Genomic DNA, 15932 nt, shown 5'->3' with positions numbered 1-15932 from the left:
TGTTTCAGATGATGATTTTAATAGTAGTACAATGAGTATAAACATTTACTAGGTGATTTGAAGGAGCATGTGAGGAACGTGCTGAGCCTGAGGCACATACAGAGTGTGAAGAACGTATACAGAGTGTAGGAGAGGACTGCTGTGATCCTTGTTCTGACGCACTCCTTTTTTTCCCCCCTCTTTTCGATTCAGCTGCTTTCTCTCAGACCACCACATTTCATGTTCTGCCAGAATCTCCAAACTGTTTGGTGTCCACGTGCTTTCTGCTGGAACATGTTCCACACATAATCTTCTCTCTTTGATTTTGCACTCCATTGAATTTGGGACACGTCCCAGAACCTCAGGACCCTGCCCTCTTTTCCCCCCTTCCCCACTTTCTCATCACTCGTGCTGAAACGCCCAGTGGTGGTGAAGCTTTGCATGCTCGTGTGAAATGGAGAGATATTTGTCAGAGGACAGATTATTTTTCTTGCAGCCCCTCCCTTCCCAAGATACTTTCTTTGCTCTCTCAATCCTGAACCTCCCTCTTTCTCTCTTCCTCTTTTCTCTCTCATAGTTGTCTTGCGAAATAAACTTGACGTTTACACTGTGGAGATTACTCTGTTAGAGGGTTTATGGAGTCTCCTATTAATGACATTCTGGCTGTGTTCCAAATGGATCACACTAAAGACTCCATTAGGGATTGGAGAATAAATATAATAAATATGATAATAAATAGCTTTGTGTGAAGGTTTACTCAGTGTGAGGGTGTGATTGTTATATAAATCATTTAGTCAACATGAGGCTTTTTATTGATGTGATTGAGTTTGGTCAGTGTAAATAGTTTGGTTAGTGTGAGGAGTTTGATCAGTGTGAGGGTTTAGTCAGTGTTTGGTCAGTGTGAGGGTTTGGTGTGAGGGGGCTTGGCCAGTGTGAGGGTTTGGTGTGAGCGGGCTTGGCCAGTGTGAGGGTTTGGTGTGAGGGGGCTTGGCCAGTGTGAGGGTTTGGTGTGAGGGGGCTTGGCCAGTGTGAGGGTGTGGTGTGAGGGGGCTTGGTAAGTGTGAGGGTTTGGTGTAAGGGGGTTTGGTCAGTGTGGGGGTTTGGTCAGTGTGAGGGTTTGGTCAGTGTGAGGGGGTTTGGTCAGAGTGAGTGTTTTGTGCAAGGGGGTTTGGTCAGTGTGAGGGGGTTTGGTCAGAGTGAGGGTTTGGTGTAAGGGGGTTTGGTCAGAGTGAGGGTTTGGTGTGAGGGGGTTTGGTCAGTGTGAGGGGGTTTGGTGTAAGGGGGTTTGGTCAGTGTGAGGGGGTTTGGTCAGCGTGAGGGTTTTGTGTAAGGGAGTTTGGTTAGTGTGAGGGGGTTTGGTCAGAGTGAGGGTTTGGTGTAAGGGGGTTTGGTCAGTGTAAGGGGGTTTGGTCAGAGTGAGGGTTTGGTGTAAGGGGGCTTGGTCAGTGTGAGGGGGCTTGGTAAGTGTGAGGGTTTGATGTAAGGGGGTTTGGTCAGTGTGAGGGGGTTTGGTCAGTGTGAGGGGGTTTGGTCAGTGTGAGGGTTTGGTGTAAGTGGGTTTGGTCAGCGTGAGGGGGTTTGGTCAGTGTGAGGGTTTGGTGTAAGGGGGTTTGGTTAGTGTGAGGGTTTGGTGTGAGTGGGTTTGGTCAGAGTGTGTGGTAGCATTGGAAAAGTTAGAATATCAAGACAGTATATTTTTCTTTGAAAAAAAGATGTGTGTGTGTGTGTGTGTGTGTGTGTGTGTGTGTGTGTGTGTGTGTGTGTGTGTGCATTGTAAATGTTTCAGATTTGCTTATTATTATGTTGTGCGTTTTTAAAGAGTGCCGAAAGACAAGAGCCGCACCTCCGAGTGAAAACACCCGTCACACCCGATGTTTCTAACGGCTCCCTGCCCTCACCTCTCACACAGGGTTCAAGTGGGACTCTTCTCTGACCTGCCCACTGCTCTGCTGCTTTATACAATCTGCTCGGCTGATATCTCAACCTTTCTGTGAACTCGCTTTACACCATGCTGATGGTTTTAACAGCAGGGTAGGAAAGTCCAAGCCCACTCTCAACCTTCCTCCCCCCAGTTATGCAAAATACTCGCAACTTTGAGTCATTCTGTTTAATCTGTTTCTTTGCAAGAGTGTTGAAGAGCATTTAGTTCCTGTCACTGCACACACACAAACAAACATCACACACACACTACACAGAGGAGTGAACGTGGATTTCACTGAGAGTTGACGGTTAACAGTGTGTGTGTGTGTGTGTGTGTGTTGGTTGTACATGTGTAACTGGCTGATTGCCTGGAGCTGTGTGTCAGAGCAAAACGATCAACAAGACAAGACGAACAGGCCTGCTATTATGTAATCCTTCTCATCTCTCAGCTCTGGAAAGAATGTTTAAATCAGGAGGAACATCAGAAGGTTCTGCTCTGTGAAATTCTCTGCAAACAAAACAATGCTTATCATCAATTACCTGAATTGAGATTATTTGAGCTGCAAATATGGATATTTGAATAGTTTGAGAAGGGAATAAATGCATAACAGGCTGTAAAACTAATTACTTACTCAAGCTGTCAGAGCTTCACTTCACTCCTCACACAAGAGAGGGCGTGAAAGTGACATAAAAGTCTGTGATGTACTCTGAAAACTCGACATTTTCACGATGAACAACCTTCCGCATTCTGTCTCCATTCGCTCTTAGCGTAACCGCCACTCTTCTGGGAAGATGTTCCACCAGTTTTTTGTGGAGATTTCATTCAGTTACAAGGGGATGCAGTCATCCTTCACATTTATTGTTTAATAGGATTTATAGCAGAAGATCTTCCACCAAATTCAACCCATGAAACGCAGATCTTCATGGAGCTGGCTTTCTGCACAGGGGCATTGTCATCCTGGAACAGTTCAAGTGAAGGGAAAATTTTCAAGCTACGGCATCCAAAGACGTCCTACACAATTGTGTGTCTCCAAAAGTTTGAGATGATGATTCCACCTATGGCTGGAAAACTCAGGTGTCCCAATGCTTTTGTCCTGATTTTATACTTGTATAGCATTATTGGGGAGGTAGAAGCTTTTGGGGCCCCTGAGCAAGACCCTTAACCCTTTCTGCTCCTGTATCATGGCTGACCCCAGCTTCCTAACATCACTGGCATATGCTGTCTGCTGTAAATGATCTGTGATAAGCATAAAGTATCTTTCTTCTTCTTACCTTATATCACATTATTTTACAACACTTTTTCCTCCTTGATATCTTGCAGCCCTAATGTGAACATACGTATGTATGGTAAAAAAAAAAATGATTTCTCACTTCTTGAAACATATTTGCCATAATTCCAGCACAAGAATGGTATGATGTTTAGTGCACGTGAACATATTGCGCTCTCAGGTTCACATCTTCCTTTTAGTGGAAACGAGAACAGGATGTGAAGAAGAGGCAGAAGTGAAAGGCTCCTGCACCCCCATTTATTAGAAACACTTTAACAGTGAGTGTCAGCTCTGGGTTTTTACTTGATGACACCAGTGACTGTGTGGAAAAAATAAGTCTTTGGAAGAAGTCCTTGTAGGTGTGTGTTTGGTGTAAACACCGAGCGTACAGGGATTATGGAGTTCTGTTGGTTTGAACGTTTACATTAAGACCATTTGTGTCTCAACATTCGTCACGGTGTAGCTGTAACCCTTATGTTTTTATTAAGGTAATAATACACATATTAACAAACTGTGTTAAGGGTACTAACAAACGTCCTGTTGTGCTGCTGTGTATATTGAATACAAATAATTTGATATACAAAATATTGTGTAATGACTGTGATTTTTCAGGATATCATTACTGATATTGTTCAACTCTAAATTGTACACTCAAAACAGACCTCATTAATCAGAAGCTGTCTCGATTCACCAACCCTCGGCTATGGCGACGATGAAGCACGACTCGACCAGTTCGTGATGTATAAAAATGACGAGCTCATCATGAAAGCTAATAAAGAGGTGAAGCTAAAAAAACTCTACATACTAAAGCTCTAAAGCTCTGCTGCATCAACAGTAACAGCAGTTAGATGCAGAATTTTAGTATAGAACTAATTTGGGTGCCATATTAGATGTCATAGATCTGGAGTAATCCATAGCAGTAATTAATAGGGAACCAATGCTGTTAATAAAAATAAAATGTGTGACCAGTTTATAAAATTAGTTTTTACTGGTCAAATAACTACATTTAATTGTTTGAATTCTTTAAAAAAGACAAAAAACAATTATCAAATACTTTTTTATTAAATATAATAATAATAATAATAATAATAATAATAATAATAATCATTGTTTATTTTAAAATATATTAAAAAAAATTTCTTCATTTTTAAGCTTAGTTTTCTCCAACTCAAAACGTCATCATGGATTTTGGGGACCAAAACAACAGCTTTAATCCTGGTTTATGCCTGATGATTGCACACATCCTGAGGCGACTAAAACTTAACATTTCAGGAGGAGTTTGTTGACAGAGCTTTTTATTAGTTAGCGATTCTGAGAAAGCCTGAAGGAGTGCTGAAGAGTTGCATGTTTACATTCGTCTAGTGCTCGGGAGGACATGTTTTCTTATTTCCAGGCTACTGACGCCAGACTTGTGTTTATTTCATTCAATTGTGTTTATTCTGCCACTTATTACAACATAACCCATAATGTTAACACACACACACACACACACACACACACACACACACACACACACACATCCAAAATTTCTGTTAAACACAAAGAAGATTGTGTGCTGCTGACCGCAACTAAACCAAACTACAGGTAGTGTTTATCTATGCATTGCTTTTAATCACCTACATGATAAATATACCAATTTCAATCAAAATGTGTCCTCAAAAGTAATCACACTGAAAAAGGAGATCTAATTTGACCTTTTTTTCTTTTTTTGAATGGGGGTGGTTTTTTAAGGATTGGTTAATTCCTGGACATTTTAAGTCCGTACTCGTAGTCTGTATTTATAGGTACTAAAAAACGTCCAGTTCCACTGGTGTATACTGCAGAATATCTTTTGAAAAAATTATTATATTAAATATTAATATATTGTGTAGCTATACAGGGGCTGTGTAAAGTGTGAAAACAACTTGTCAAGTCTTTTATGAGTTTTGTGCATGTTCCTTTAGTTTCTATGCAGCAAACTCGGTAATGTAACGCTATTTCCTTTAACCAATCAAATCTATAAATGTCCAGAGATCCTATTTTATTTCCACTAAAAATCCCCCCTAAGCATTCCTTTCACCAGCTAATCTATGTTTAACCTGCATGTATGCAGTATGTTAGCATGTTTTCCAGGTACATGTGAACATAAACATGTGAAGCGGAACCTCACATAATGTTGCTACATGTATTTTATCCAAACCTACTGTTACTCCATAAAGTGACAGCTTGATGCTTTAAAGCCTGTAAATGACCGTTTATGTGTAAACAAAAAGAACATGCATGTGTGTCTCTTTCAAAACCATGAAAGTTTAAATGTTCATACACTTTGACAGGCAATATTATATAAACTACAGGTAGACTTGTGATGAAGATGCGTTCTGATGACCCAGGAGTCTTGAAGTGTGATCACTATGGGGTATAATACTGTCATTTCTTAATAATTTAACAAATAACTGTACATAATAAAGCAACACAAAGCAGTTTACAGTACTGTACTGTGTAAATATGTGTATACATACACACACATATATATTTAAGGAAAAAATTAACGTAATTTTGCATTAGGGCATTACGGCGACATAAAAATTGAAATAATGGTCCATTTATGTGTGTTTTTTACCTCAGTATTCAGTACACATGTATAAGACAGTACAGAGTAATGAAGGCTTTATGAAGTCTCCCGACAGTTAGATTTGTTCCTGTTTGGCAAGAAAATGGACACAAAGAGCTGAAGAATAAACAGCTTTAGTCCTGCCTAGTCCTGATCTGAGTGCTTTTCCTGTTCCTTATAAACACACCTTAACCTGATCCTGTGTGTGTGTGTGTGTGTGTGTGTGTGTGTGTGTGTGTGTGTGTGTGTGTGTGTGTGTGTGTGTGTGTGTGTGTGTGTGTGTGTGTGTGTGTGTGTGTGTGTGTGTGTGTGTGTGTGAGTGAGGGAGTGAGGGAGAGAGGGAGAGAGCAAGGATGCTGTGGTATTATATACACTCACACACACATGGAGGTGAGAGAGCTGTGAGCTGTTTTTTTTCCTGGATGTAATCCTCACACAGGTACGTGTGTGTGTGTGTGTGTGTGTGTGTGTGTGTGTGTGTGTGTGTGAGGTACAGCTGTTATTACAGAAAGCTGCTGGTTGCTGCATGTTTGTTGATTGTACAGGCTGCTTGTATGGCCTTGTCTTCTGGCCGTGGAGCAGATCACTGCTCGGAGGTAAATAACAGTGTCGGGGTGTCGGGGTGGTGCGTGGGACAGACGTGCACAGGCACGTCAGGTAGACGTGAGGTGTCTTCACCTGGAGAGGGACGCAATAACAATGTGTCATTTTCAGTGTTCGTAGTATGGGGTTGAGGCTTCCTTGGAAAAATCGACATGATCTGCGTACGTCAATCACTCCGGGGTTTTAACATCGAGGGAAAACCATCATCAGCTATGTAGTTCCTGAGAAGATTCTTTTCTAAGGTCTACAGTGATCTGCAAGTTTTTTTCCTGGGATGGAAATCTGACCCTGGGACTGGAGACCCCTTCCATCAATTTCACCTTCTGACCAAAACCTGCTTGGGAGAGTGTGCAGAGTGAGAATTGTGATTTATATAATATGAAGGACACTAATGGATGGTGAGGTAGGTGTGTGTTTGTGTTTTTGAGAGTGTGTGTGCTTGTGTTTTTGCGTGCCTTTCATTGACAAACAAGGAAACAATAATACGGTATTAGCAAATGTTTTTGTTTCACTAATACCAAGCTATTTAAGTTTTGCTACTAACTGAACTGTGTGTGTGTGTGTGTGTGTGTGTGTGTACATAGAGTTTTAGTTTAGATTTTATACCAAGCTGTTGAAACAGTTCAGAGGTGTTGGGAATGTGGGGGGAAAATTAAAACGCTCGAGTGAGGTGGGAAACGATCAGTGGAATTCTTCGGAAACTCACACACACACACACACACACACACACTGTATATGAATATATGAGAATGCCGGCCGTGGCAGCTGTAAAAACACACTCTGTAAAGCTGAGTCAGAAGAAACACACTCTTTATAAACCGCATGAGAAGAAGGAAAATCACACACACACACACACACACACACACACCCCGCCGTTTATTCACAGAATATTTCTCTATACACATGCCAAAAGTATGTGGACACCCGGGCGTGAGATCATGTGTGTCTTTTTAAATCTTCTTTTGCTGGTCTTATAATCTCCACTCTTTCTTCTGGGAAGAAGTTACACTGGATTTTGGAGTCTGTTTTCGATCTCAGATGTGATTCGCATCTCGATGCATATGATACATTAAAGATACATATGAAGCAGCTACCGATGCGATGCGATACGACCGTACTACGATGCAGTGCGATACGATTTCGATGCGATTCAATGGAAAAAATATGATTCTATAAAATTAAATGTTACGGAAACTGTGATTCTCCGTAGTGTTGTGACACGTCGTCTTCACGTAGCAGCAGCGGTGCTGAGAGAAAGAAATCGGATTTTGCAGACACAAATATGTTAAAAACTATGAATCTTGATGAACGAATCGCTCGGAATGAAACTCTATCATGGGAAGTGTCCATGGTAGAAGGTGATGATCCACAGCTGGGTCTGAGGACTTACAACATTATAGTGCTTTCCATTACACATCAGGATGTTCTTCACCTCCGCATCATGCTCCAACTTCCTGGAACACCTCACACCTGCTCATATTCGAGTAAATTAAGGATCAGTGATTTGTATAGAGTTGAGTTTAGTCACTATTTCACAACATTGTGCACTTTTTTAGACACCGGAGTCATACAATGATGCACTCAATTGCTTAACAGCTGTGTACTCGTGTTAGTGTGTGTGTGTGTGTGTGTGTGTGTGTGTGTGTGTGACTCATGCAGCTGTAAGGTGTTTCTTCTACATGAAATAACCAGGAGGAACAGTTAAGCTCTCGGATCTAAAGCTTTGACAAATACTGGTATTTTTGCACTAAATTCCTTTATTTGTTGTAAGAGCTCTGCTTCCGTCTCGAGACAGATACACCCAAGTTCTTCCTCTCTCACACACACACACACACACACACACACACACACACACACACACACACCGGGTGTCGCATGTTAAAGAATAAAACCCTGGGTTTGGCAGGAGCGATGTGATGGCGAAACATCTGTATCGTGATTATGACGTGACGGTACACTTATCTGAAACATCCTTCAACATGTCATGGGTTTATTATATCATATAGCGTGAGAAAGCAGCTGATTTGAGGTGTCGTGGTTTTTCTAGTTAGTATTTTATATGATAAAATAAAATCATACTTAATAAAAATTTTTTCTTTACTTTTTTATTATTATAATTTTTTTTACATTTTCCTCCTCTTTTTATGGTTAATTTTTTTATTTTTATATTTTTAATCCGATACAGTTTTCTTTTTTTTATTTACGAATTAGCTGATTTGGTGCGTATTGTTTTTCTAATTAGTATTTTAAATGCTAAAAGAAAAACATACACATTTATTTTTGACTTTTAACAAAGATTTATTTATATATTTATTACTTTATTTATTTATTTATTTATTTATTTATTTTTATCTCTTCTTTTTATGAATGAATTTTTTCCACATTTTTTTAAATCAGTATTATTTTTAAAATTTTATTTCCTTTTCTGTTTTCTTTATTTTGCTTCCTTTTTTTGTCAATTTAAAAATTCCTAAACATTTTTTTTGTTTTTGTTTCATTTTTGTTTTGTCAACGTTTTGCCCTGAATTTCAAAATTCTATTTACCAATACAAACAATGTATTTTATTTTTAGCTCCTTTTTTTAATTACTTTTTTTTTTATTTTTTCCTCTCCCATTTTTTATAAATAAAAAATAGCCATTTTTTTTTCACACTTTTGCACACATTAAATAAAACATTATGCTGTTCGGTTGCTAGTTTGTCAGTGGACTTGTGTATGCTGTGTGTAAGAATCACAACGCACACCTCGCTGATGCAGTGACGTGATGAAGGCCTGAGGGTCTTGACTGGGGGTCTGAAGTGTTTTATTCCTCTTACACCACCGCGCTTCTTTATCCATCACTGTGTGTGATTTAGGAAATAACTGTTTATCCTTATATTGACGTATTACATATATTAATATTCAATAAATCCCGAAGTCTATTCTCTTTATTTCATAGCGATTTTCTCAGGTGTGCTGCTCCGCCTGTTTATGTTGGAGTTTTTATAAAGATTTCAGAATGAAGCTGTAGTGTAACAAACCAGATGTGGAGTAAATCACTCTGTTTCTCTGTAACACTGATGGTTTCTATAGACGTGACGTCATAATGATGGGATTAAGAGGTTGATTGATTTTGAGTTTATATATAAAGTAAAAAAGTCATTTTATATTGAATATAATAAAATATAAACATGTGCAGTGTTAAATAATAAAAAATGTGTTTAAAGATCTGCAGCAGCTCCTTCTTCATTCTGAAAGAGGAAGTAAGTGCAGACAGAAGGAAACACCTACTGCCTCGTGGCCTCTTTTTTGTTGTGAAATTAACGCCGTTTCTCGTCTTCCCATAAACAGACATGACTGCTCTGACTTCCTGTGGGCTGTGCGAGCGGCGCGCGAGCTCCACTCAGACGCTTGCAGAACAAAACAGAGGTTTGAAGACCAGTGCTCTCAGATAGCTCTGTGCACCTGCTCTACCTCGTCCTCTGCTTCATCTTCTCCCTCATCCTCGTCTTCATCCACCTCCGGGCAGAATGGCATCCGTACAGCCTCTGTTCCTCACTGCGTCAATCATCTTCTTCCTCTTCATCAGCAGCGCTCACGCTCACGCCGTCCCTCGCCTCACCTTTCCTCTCGGTAAGAGTGTTTCTGTTCTTCTACAAATTCACATAACGACCTCATGTAGTCATGTGACCCACCATCATCTCCATCATCTTCAGCAGCATCTCGTCCTAATCGAAACGCAGAAGTAAAACAGGAGCAGTTTATCAACACTGTTATATTCACTGTACAGCTGCTGCTTTATAACTAGAAATGAAACAGTGAGAAAGTGTCAACTATCATACAGATCACATGAGAGACGGAGAGACAGACAGACAGACAGACAGACAGCGTGGTGAGAGTCAGACTCTTTAGTGTGCATTATATACTGCGTATCTCTAATATATTTGATGTACGTCTTTATTAATAAATAAATACATACATTCATTTTCTCTTCCGTTCTGTAGTTTGGATTGAGAGTGTGTGTGTGTGTGTGTGTGTGTGTGTGTGTTTGTGTTTGTGTGTGTGTGTGTGTGTGTGTGTGTGTGTGTGTGTGTGTGTGTGTGTGTGTGTGTGTGTGTGACGGGAGCTCAAGGTTAATGTTAGTTTTCTGGATGGTTGAACAATCCTGCGTATTGATTAACAAACCTGTTACAGAGTGTGTGTATGTTTGTGTGTGTGTGTGTGTGTGTGTATGTTTGTGTGTGTGTGTTGTGTGTGTGTATTTATGCGCGGGTTCTGATGAGTTATCTTGTCTATAACAATAGTGTACACGCCGTCTCATACTGCTGATCAGAGATACATCAGTCTTTCTGTCTCTAACACCTGATAGATAGATAGATAGATAGATAGATAGATAGATAGATAGATAGATAGATAGATAGATAGATAGATAGATAGATAGATAGATAGATAGACGGACAAACGGACAAAAAGAACAGGTTTCTCGCTCTGTTTCACATTTAAACATCTTCTCCGTCTTCACCAGATGAGTTCCACCACATGCAGAACTGCTCCATGGAGCTCAGCGAGGTGTTTATTAGTGTCCCATTTTTCTCTAACAGTCAGTGTGTGAAATGTCTCTTTGTATGAGGAAAGTGGAAGGTAGAAGGTAGACAGTAAATTGTTGAAGGTAGAAGGTGGAGGGTGGATGGAGGAATATTTAAGGTAGAAAGTTAGAAGGGTAGAAGGTGGAAAGTCAGAAAGTGGATGGTGGAAAAAGAAGTGAGAGGCTCTTTGTCTGAACTTCTTGTTTATAAGAAATGTTGTGTCAAAATTAGAATTTGTAAAAGCACACATTGTGTCGTGTCTGAATTCAACTCATAAACTCATAAACTCAAACTTATAAACACATAAACATAAACTCATAAACTCAAACTTATAAACACAAACTCATAAACATAAACTCAAACACATAAACTCATAAACTCATAAACACATAAACTCAAACTCATAAACTCAAAAACTCATAAACATAAACTCGAACACATAAACTCATAAACTCAAACTCATTCCTCTTCTGGTCAATCCAGAATTCAGTTTAATATCGAATTATTATTATTATTATTATTATTATTATTATTATTATTATTATTATTATTATAGTTTTGTTTGAGCTGTCAAGAGTTTTGGAAATAAATAGTTGATAAAAAGAAATCTAAATAATTTGATGGAGTTAATATAATTCCTGTAGATCAGGTGCTGCTTGTGAACGCTGTTGTTTGGATGTAAATGATATTCAGCGGAACTAAACGACTCTTTGATGATGCGATGAAACAAACTGTGTTTTTGTGCAGCGTCACAGATCACAGACGCCGAGGGTCAGGTCACGTTACAGCGCCGCTGCGGATCTGACTTCCACGTGTACTTTTAATATGATTTCCTTTCAGTCTGTGAGGAACACTAAAGTTCTCCATGGTGCTAAAACGATTTTCCTTTGGGTTTTTCACTCAAATCCCCCGATCCTGAAGAACACAGTGTTTTATACAAACACCAATACCATCATCCAGGAGCATCTTCTCACAGCTCTCAGAATGGTACAATGGGTGTCATTTTTTTTCTGGTCATCCATCCATCCATTCATCCATCTATCCATCCATCAGTCTACAGTATATTCATCCATCCATCCATCCATTTATCCATCCATCCATCCATCCATCCGTCTACAGTATTTTCATTCATCCATCCATCCATCCATCTGTCAGTCTATATTATACCAATTTATCCACTTATCTGTCCATCCATCCATCCAACCATCCATCTATACATTAATCCTTCCATTGATCCATTGGTCTACAGTATATCCATTCATCTACTTATCTGTCCATCCATCCATTATTCTACAGTATATCTATTCATCCATTTATCCATCTATCTGTTGATTATATATGGCTTGTGCACACCTCTGCATTAAATTTAAACATCTCATTTCACATTTAGTTCCCACTTATAATAAGCTCCACTCTTTCTTCTGGGAGGATGTTCCTCTAGATTTGTTGGAGATTTGTGAGATTTGGTTCAGCTAGACGGCTGTTAGTAAAGTCAGGTACTGATGTAGGTAAGAAGGTGAGGAGGTCTGGCGTGCAGTCAGAGTCCACATTCATCTCAAAGCTGTTTAATAGAGTTGGAGCTCTATCGCAGGAGATGATCTTTTTTTGGGTTGTACATTTATGTGCCTCCAACTTTGTGCTTGAAGAGTTTGGAATCATCATTGCTGCATAACTCTTTCCCCTCGTAGCTCTGTACGTTACGGTGTTGATAGCTGTGCGCTGTTTGTAGGACAGTGTTGTTTGGTACAGTAAGTGGTGTTGGGTAAAACCCCACCGGAGGTTGGTGTAGGGGTAGAAGTTCGGTGTACACAGAGGAGGAAGTGTAAGTGACCCAGTTCACATTATCTGGGTGAAAAAGAAGAGGCAGAAGTATGAAAGCGCTGACTCGGTGAAAAAGTTGTTTTGTTTCGTTCATGTGGCTTTTTTTAATGAATAGAAGGTTTGTTCTTTTGAGACAGAAGGTTTTTTTTTTGTGTGTGTGTGTGTGTGTGTGTGTGTGTGTGTGTGTGTGTGTGTGTGTGTGTGTGTGTGTGTGTGTGTGTCATCGTTCAGTGGTTCAGTGGCCTGTTCTGCTGAATGGACGTTCCAGTGTACAGTGTCCCCGCTGTGTGTGTCTGGTGTCTGGGTTTAAGATGCACGGGATGGAGATGTTTGGAGAAGACGCTATCGGAGCGATTGTATGTTCTTTTACAGCTGAAACAGATGGAAATGTTCTGTAACAGCAGCACAACACAGGATTAAACCTCAGTGAAGATCTTTTACACTCATGGAAGGAGTCTACAGTGTCAGTGCTCCGTATCTGTAGTCTTTACAGGAGAACTGCTATAACATGGGCATGAGCAGAAACCTTCATTCATCTTCATCCACCAGTATACAATATATCTACCCATCTAATTATCTATCCCTTAATCCATACATAATCTATCCATCCATTTATCTATTTATCCATCCATTCACCTATCCATCTCTACATATATCTACCCATCCATTTATCTATACATACATCCCTCTATCTACCCCTACATCAGTCCATACATCTATCCATCCCTACATCCATTTATCCCTACATACATTGATCCAGCTAATAATCCATCCCTACATCCATCCATCCATCCATCCATCCATCCATCCATCTATCAGTACATCCATTCATTCGTCAATTTATCCATCCATACATTTATCCATCACTGCATTCATCCATTCATCCATCCATACATCTGTCTATCCATACATTTGTCCATCCATTCTAACATACATTTATCCATCCATACCTGCATTCATCTTTACATACATCTGTTCATCTCTACATCCATTCATCCATACATCTATCAGTCTTTATATAAACTGTATAGAATGAACAGATGTGAAGATGCTGTGGTGTAATGAGATGGTCAGCGATTGTTCTCCTGTAACATCACACCCAAAAGTGTTTCATTCCATCCATCCACAAATGTATTTACTTGTTTGTTTGTTTGTTTTTGTTTATGCTGACCTGAAAACCCAAAAGGTTCCCACTCTTTAAAATCCAGACTTCAGTCCAACAGCATTACTTGCAGCTGCAGGTTTTTCTCAGCTGTGACGGCACACTGCACTTCCCATGTGTGAACTCAAAATAAATGCACTTCACACTTTTTCTCAGCACTTGTTTAGCATGACTTTATTTAGTGGAAATCGCTGAGAAGTTCTGCTAAAGATCCTGTTGTGGAACAGCTGATTGACTGTTAGATGAATCTTACTGCACCTGATCTAATCAGAAGATTTGTTTCCGTGACGTATGTGTTGGGTTGTGGCTTTGTTTTCTCAGAACAATAAGGTGTGAAGTGTTAATGATCTCAGCGTGTTCGCTCTGCTCGCTGTGAGCCGATGAGGTCTTTCGTCTCGAGGGTTTGCAACACCAGGGTTTAAATCCCATGCTGCGTGCAGGTTCATTAGAGCCGAAACCACGTTAGCTCACCTGCTGCTGCCGAAGGCTCGAGGTGAAATCCAAACTAAGGGTGAATTCAACCTGGAGAAATGCTGTTGGGGTTGTGAGATACCTCCTGCCCCAATGTTCATATTTCTCCTTCTCCCATATTTATATCTTTTAAGGTTGTGGCTTCCTGTTTGCACTTCTGCTACAGCAGCTGTAAACACCCATTCCCTCACCAGTCCAGGTGAATCAGGGTTAAAGAAACATGAAAAAACTCGTATTTACTGATTCACCCCGTGATAGAAGACTCGCTGACTGGAAATGTTCCAGAAACATCTCCTTGTCATGATTTCCTCATGATTTCCTTGTTAGGTAACATGGTTGTTGTTACGTGCGATACTTCTGCTGTAGAAATCCCAGAGCACGGTGGTCAGAGATAAACAATCCGACACCTTCTGACCAATCAGAATCGAGCTTTGGAAGATTACCCATGAGATGAGGTTATGAGGTTTGCTAGAACATGATTGTTTCTTTAACAGCTTCAGAAACCCTGGTTAAAGAACTCATTTGCATGAATTTGAATAATGTTGATGTTCTACACCAATAGATCATGTTGGTGATGTTCTACACCAATAGAACATGTTAATTATGTTCTTCAACAAAAGAACATGTTGGTGATGTTCTACACTAACAGAACATGCAGATGAGTTACAGCCTGCTGTATGAATCCTCAGATCTGTCCTGATGAATTGAGATTGCTGAAATTGGAGAGTCTGTAGAAGATGCATCTCTGCTATCAGTGCATGAAGTAAAGTTCTGTGAGCGTGTGTTACACCTAAACACTGTAATGTGGGTTCATGGCTTTCCATTTTCAGCCCGGTTCCTCTTAAGAGTTCCTCCTCAGGACATCTCGGATGTATTCGTGATCTTCACCTGGATTTCTGCTTTTACGTGACATTTTTTACATTTATTTTGCAGCCATGTTTTTAAGGGTGTTGAGAAAATAGGGTTACTTTCCTCCAGGATTATCATCTCCACACCGAGGAGATTCAGGATTGGATCCTGCTTTATGTCGATCTTCTCTGTCCTATACTCCTCCACTCTCCAAAGGTTTTTGGACACATGACTTTTCCACACAGATGTGGTTCTTCTCCAACTGTTCCTACAAAGACACACAATTGTGTCGGACGTATTTGGATGCTGTAGCACGAGATTTTTCTTTACTTGAACTAGGAGACCCAAACCTGTTCCAGCATGACACAAAGTGCACAAAACCAGCTCCATGAAGATCTGCTTGTCGTGGGTTGGAAGTGTGTGGAAGATCTCCTTCTATAAACCCTATTAAACACAAATGAATGTTTCATGCTGACTGCACTCCAGGCCTCCTCACCTTTACACCTACATCAGTCCCTGACTTTATTAACACCCTTGTGGATGAATTAAATCTCCACAAATCTAGTGGAACGGTGGAGGTTCTTATAAGAGCGAATGGAGGGTGGTATAGTGTGCAGAGCTGCATGTGTTGAGTTCAGTGTTCCTCAGGTGTTAGATAAGCGTGTGTTGATTGTGATCGGCTGTGTTGTGTCTGTAGCAGTGTG

At 40.1% G+C, this 15932-nt stretch overlaps 1 protein-coding gene across 6 annotated transcripts in view; it reads left to right on the top strand.

Annotated features, from left to right (window-relative positions):
• Positions 1–15932, top strand: part of sema4ab (sema domain, immunoglobulin domain (Ig), transmembrane domain (TM) and short cytoplasmic domain, (semaphorin) 4Ab) — a 28665-nt gene that overhangs the window by 3155 nt on the left and 9578 nt on the right. The window contains exons 1-2 of one of the 6 annotated variants that reach the window (XM_083545229.1): positions 6080–6196; positions 9691–9972. The exons of 1 other annotated variant lie outside the window; for it this stretch is intronic. In XM_083545229.1, coding sequence (XP_083401355.1) covers positions 9870–9972 — 103 coding nt within the window. In that variant the 5' untranslated portion in view covers positions 6080–6196; positions 9691–9869. 4 more of the 6 variants (XM_083545230.1, XM_083545228.1, XM_083545227.1 and 1 more) reach the window with 4 other exon arrangements.

The sequence above is a fragment of the Silurus aristotelis genome, assembly GCF_946808225.1.
Source record: "Silurus aristotelis genome assembly, chromosome: 6".
In the NCBI taxonomy this organism is placed as follows: domain Eukaryota; kingdom Metazoa; phylum Chordata; class Actinopteri; order Siluriformes; family Siluridae; genus Silurus; species Silurus aristotelis.
The sequence above is the reverse complement of the archived record's forward strand: the minus strand, read 5'-3'. Positions and strand labels throughout refer to the sequence as shown.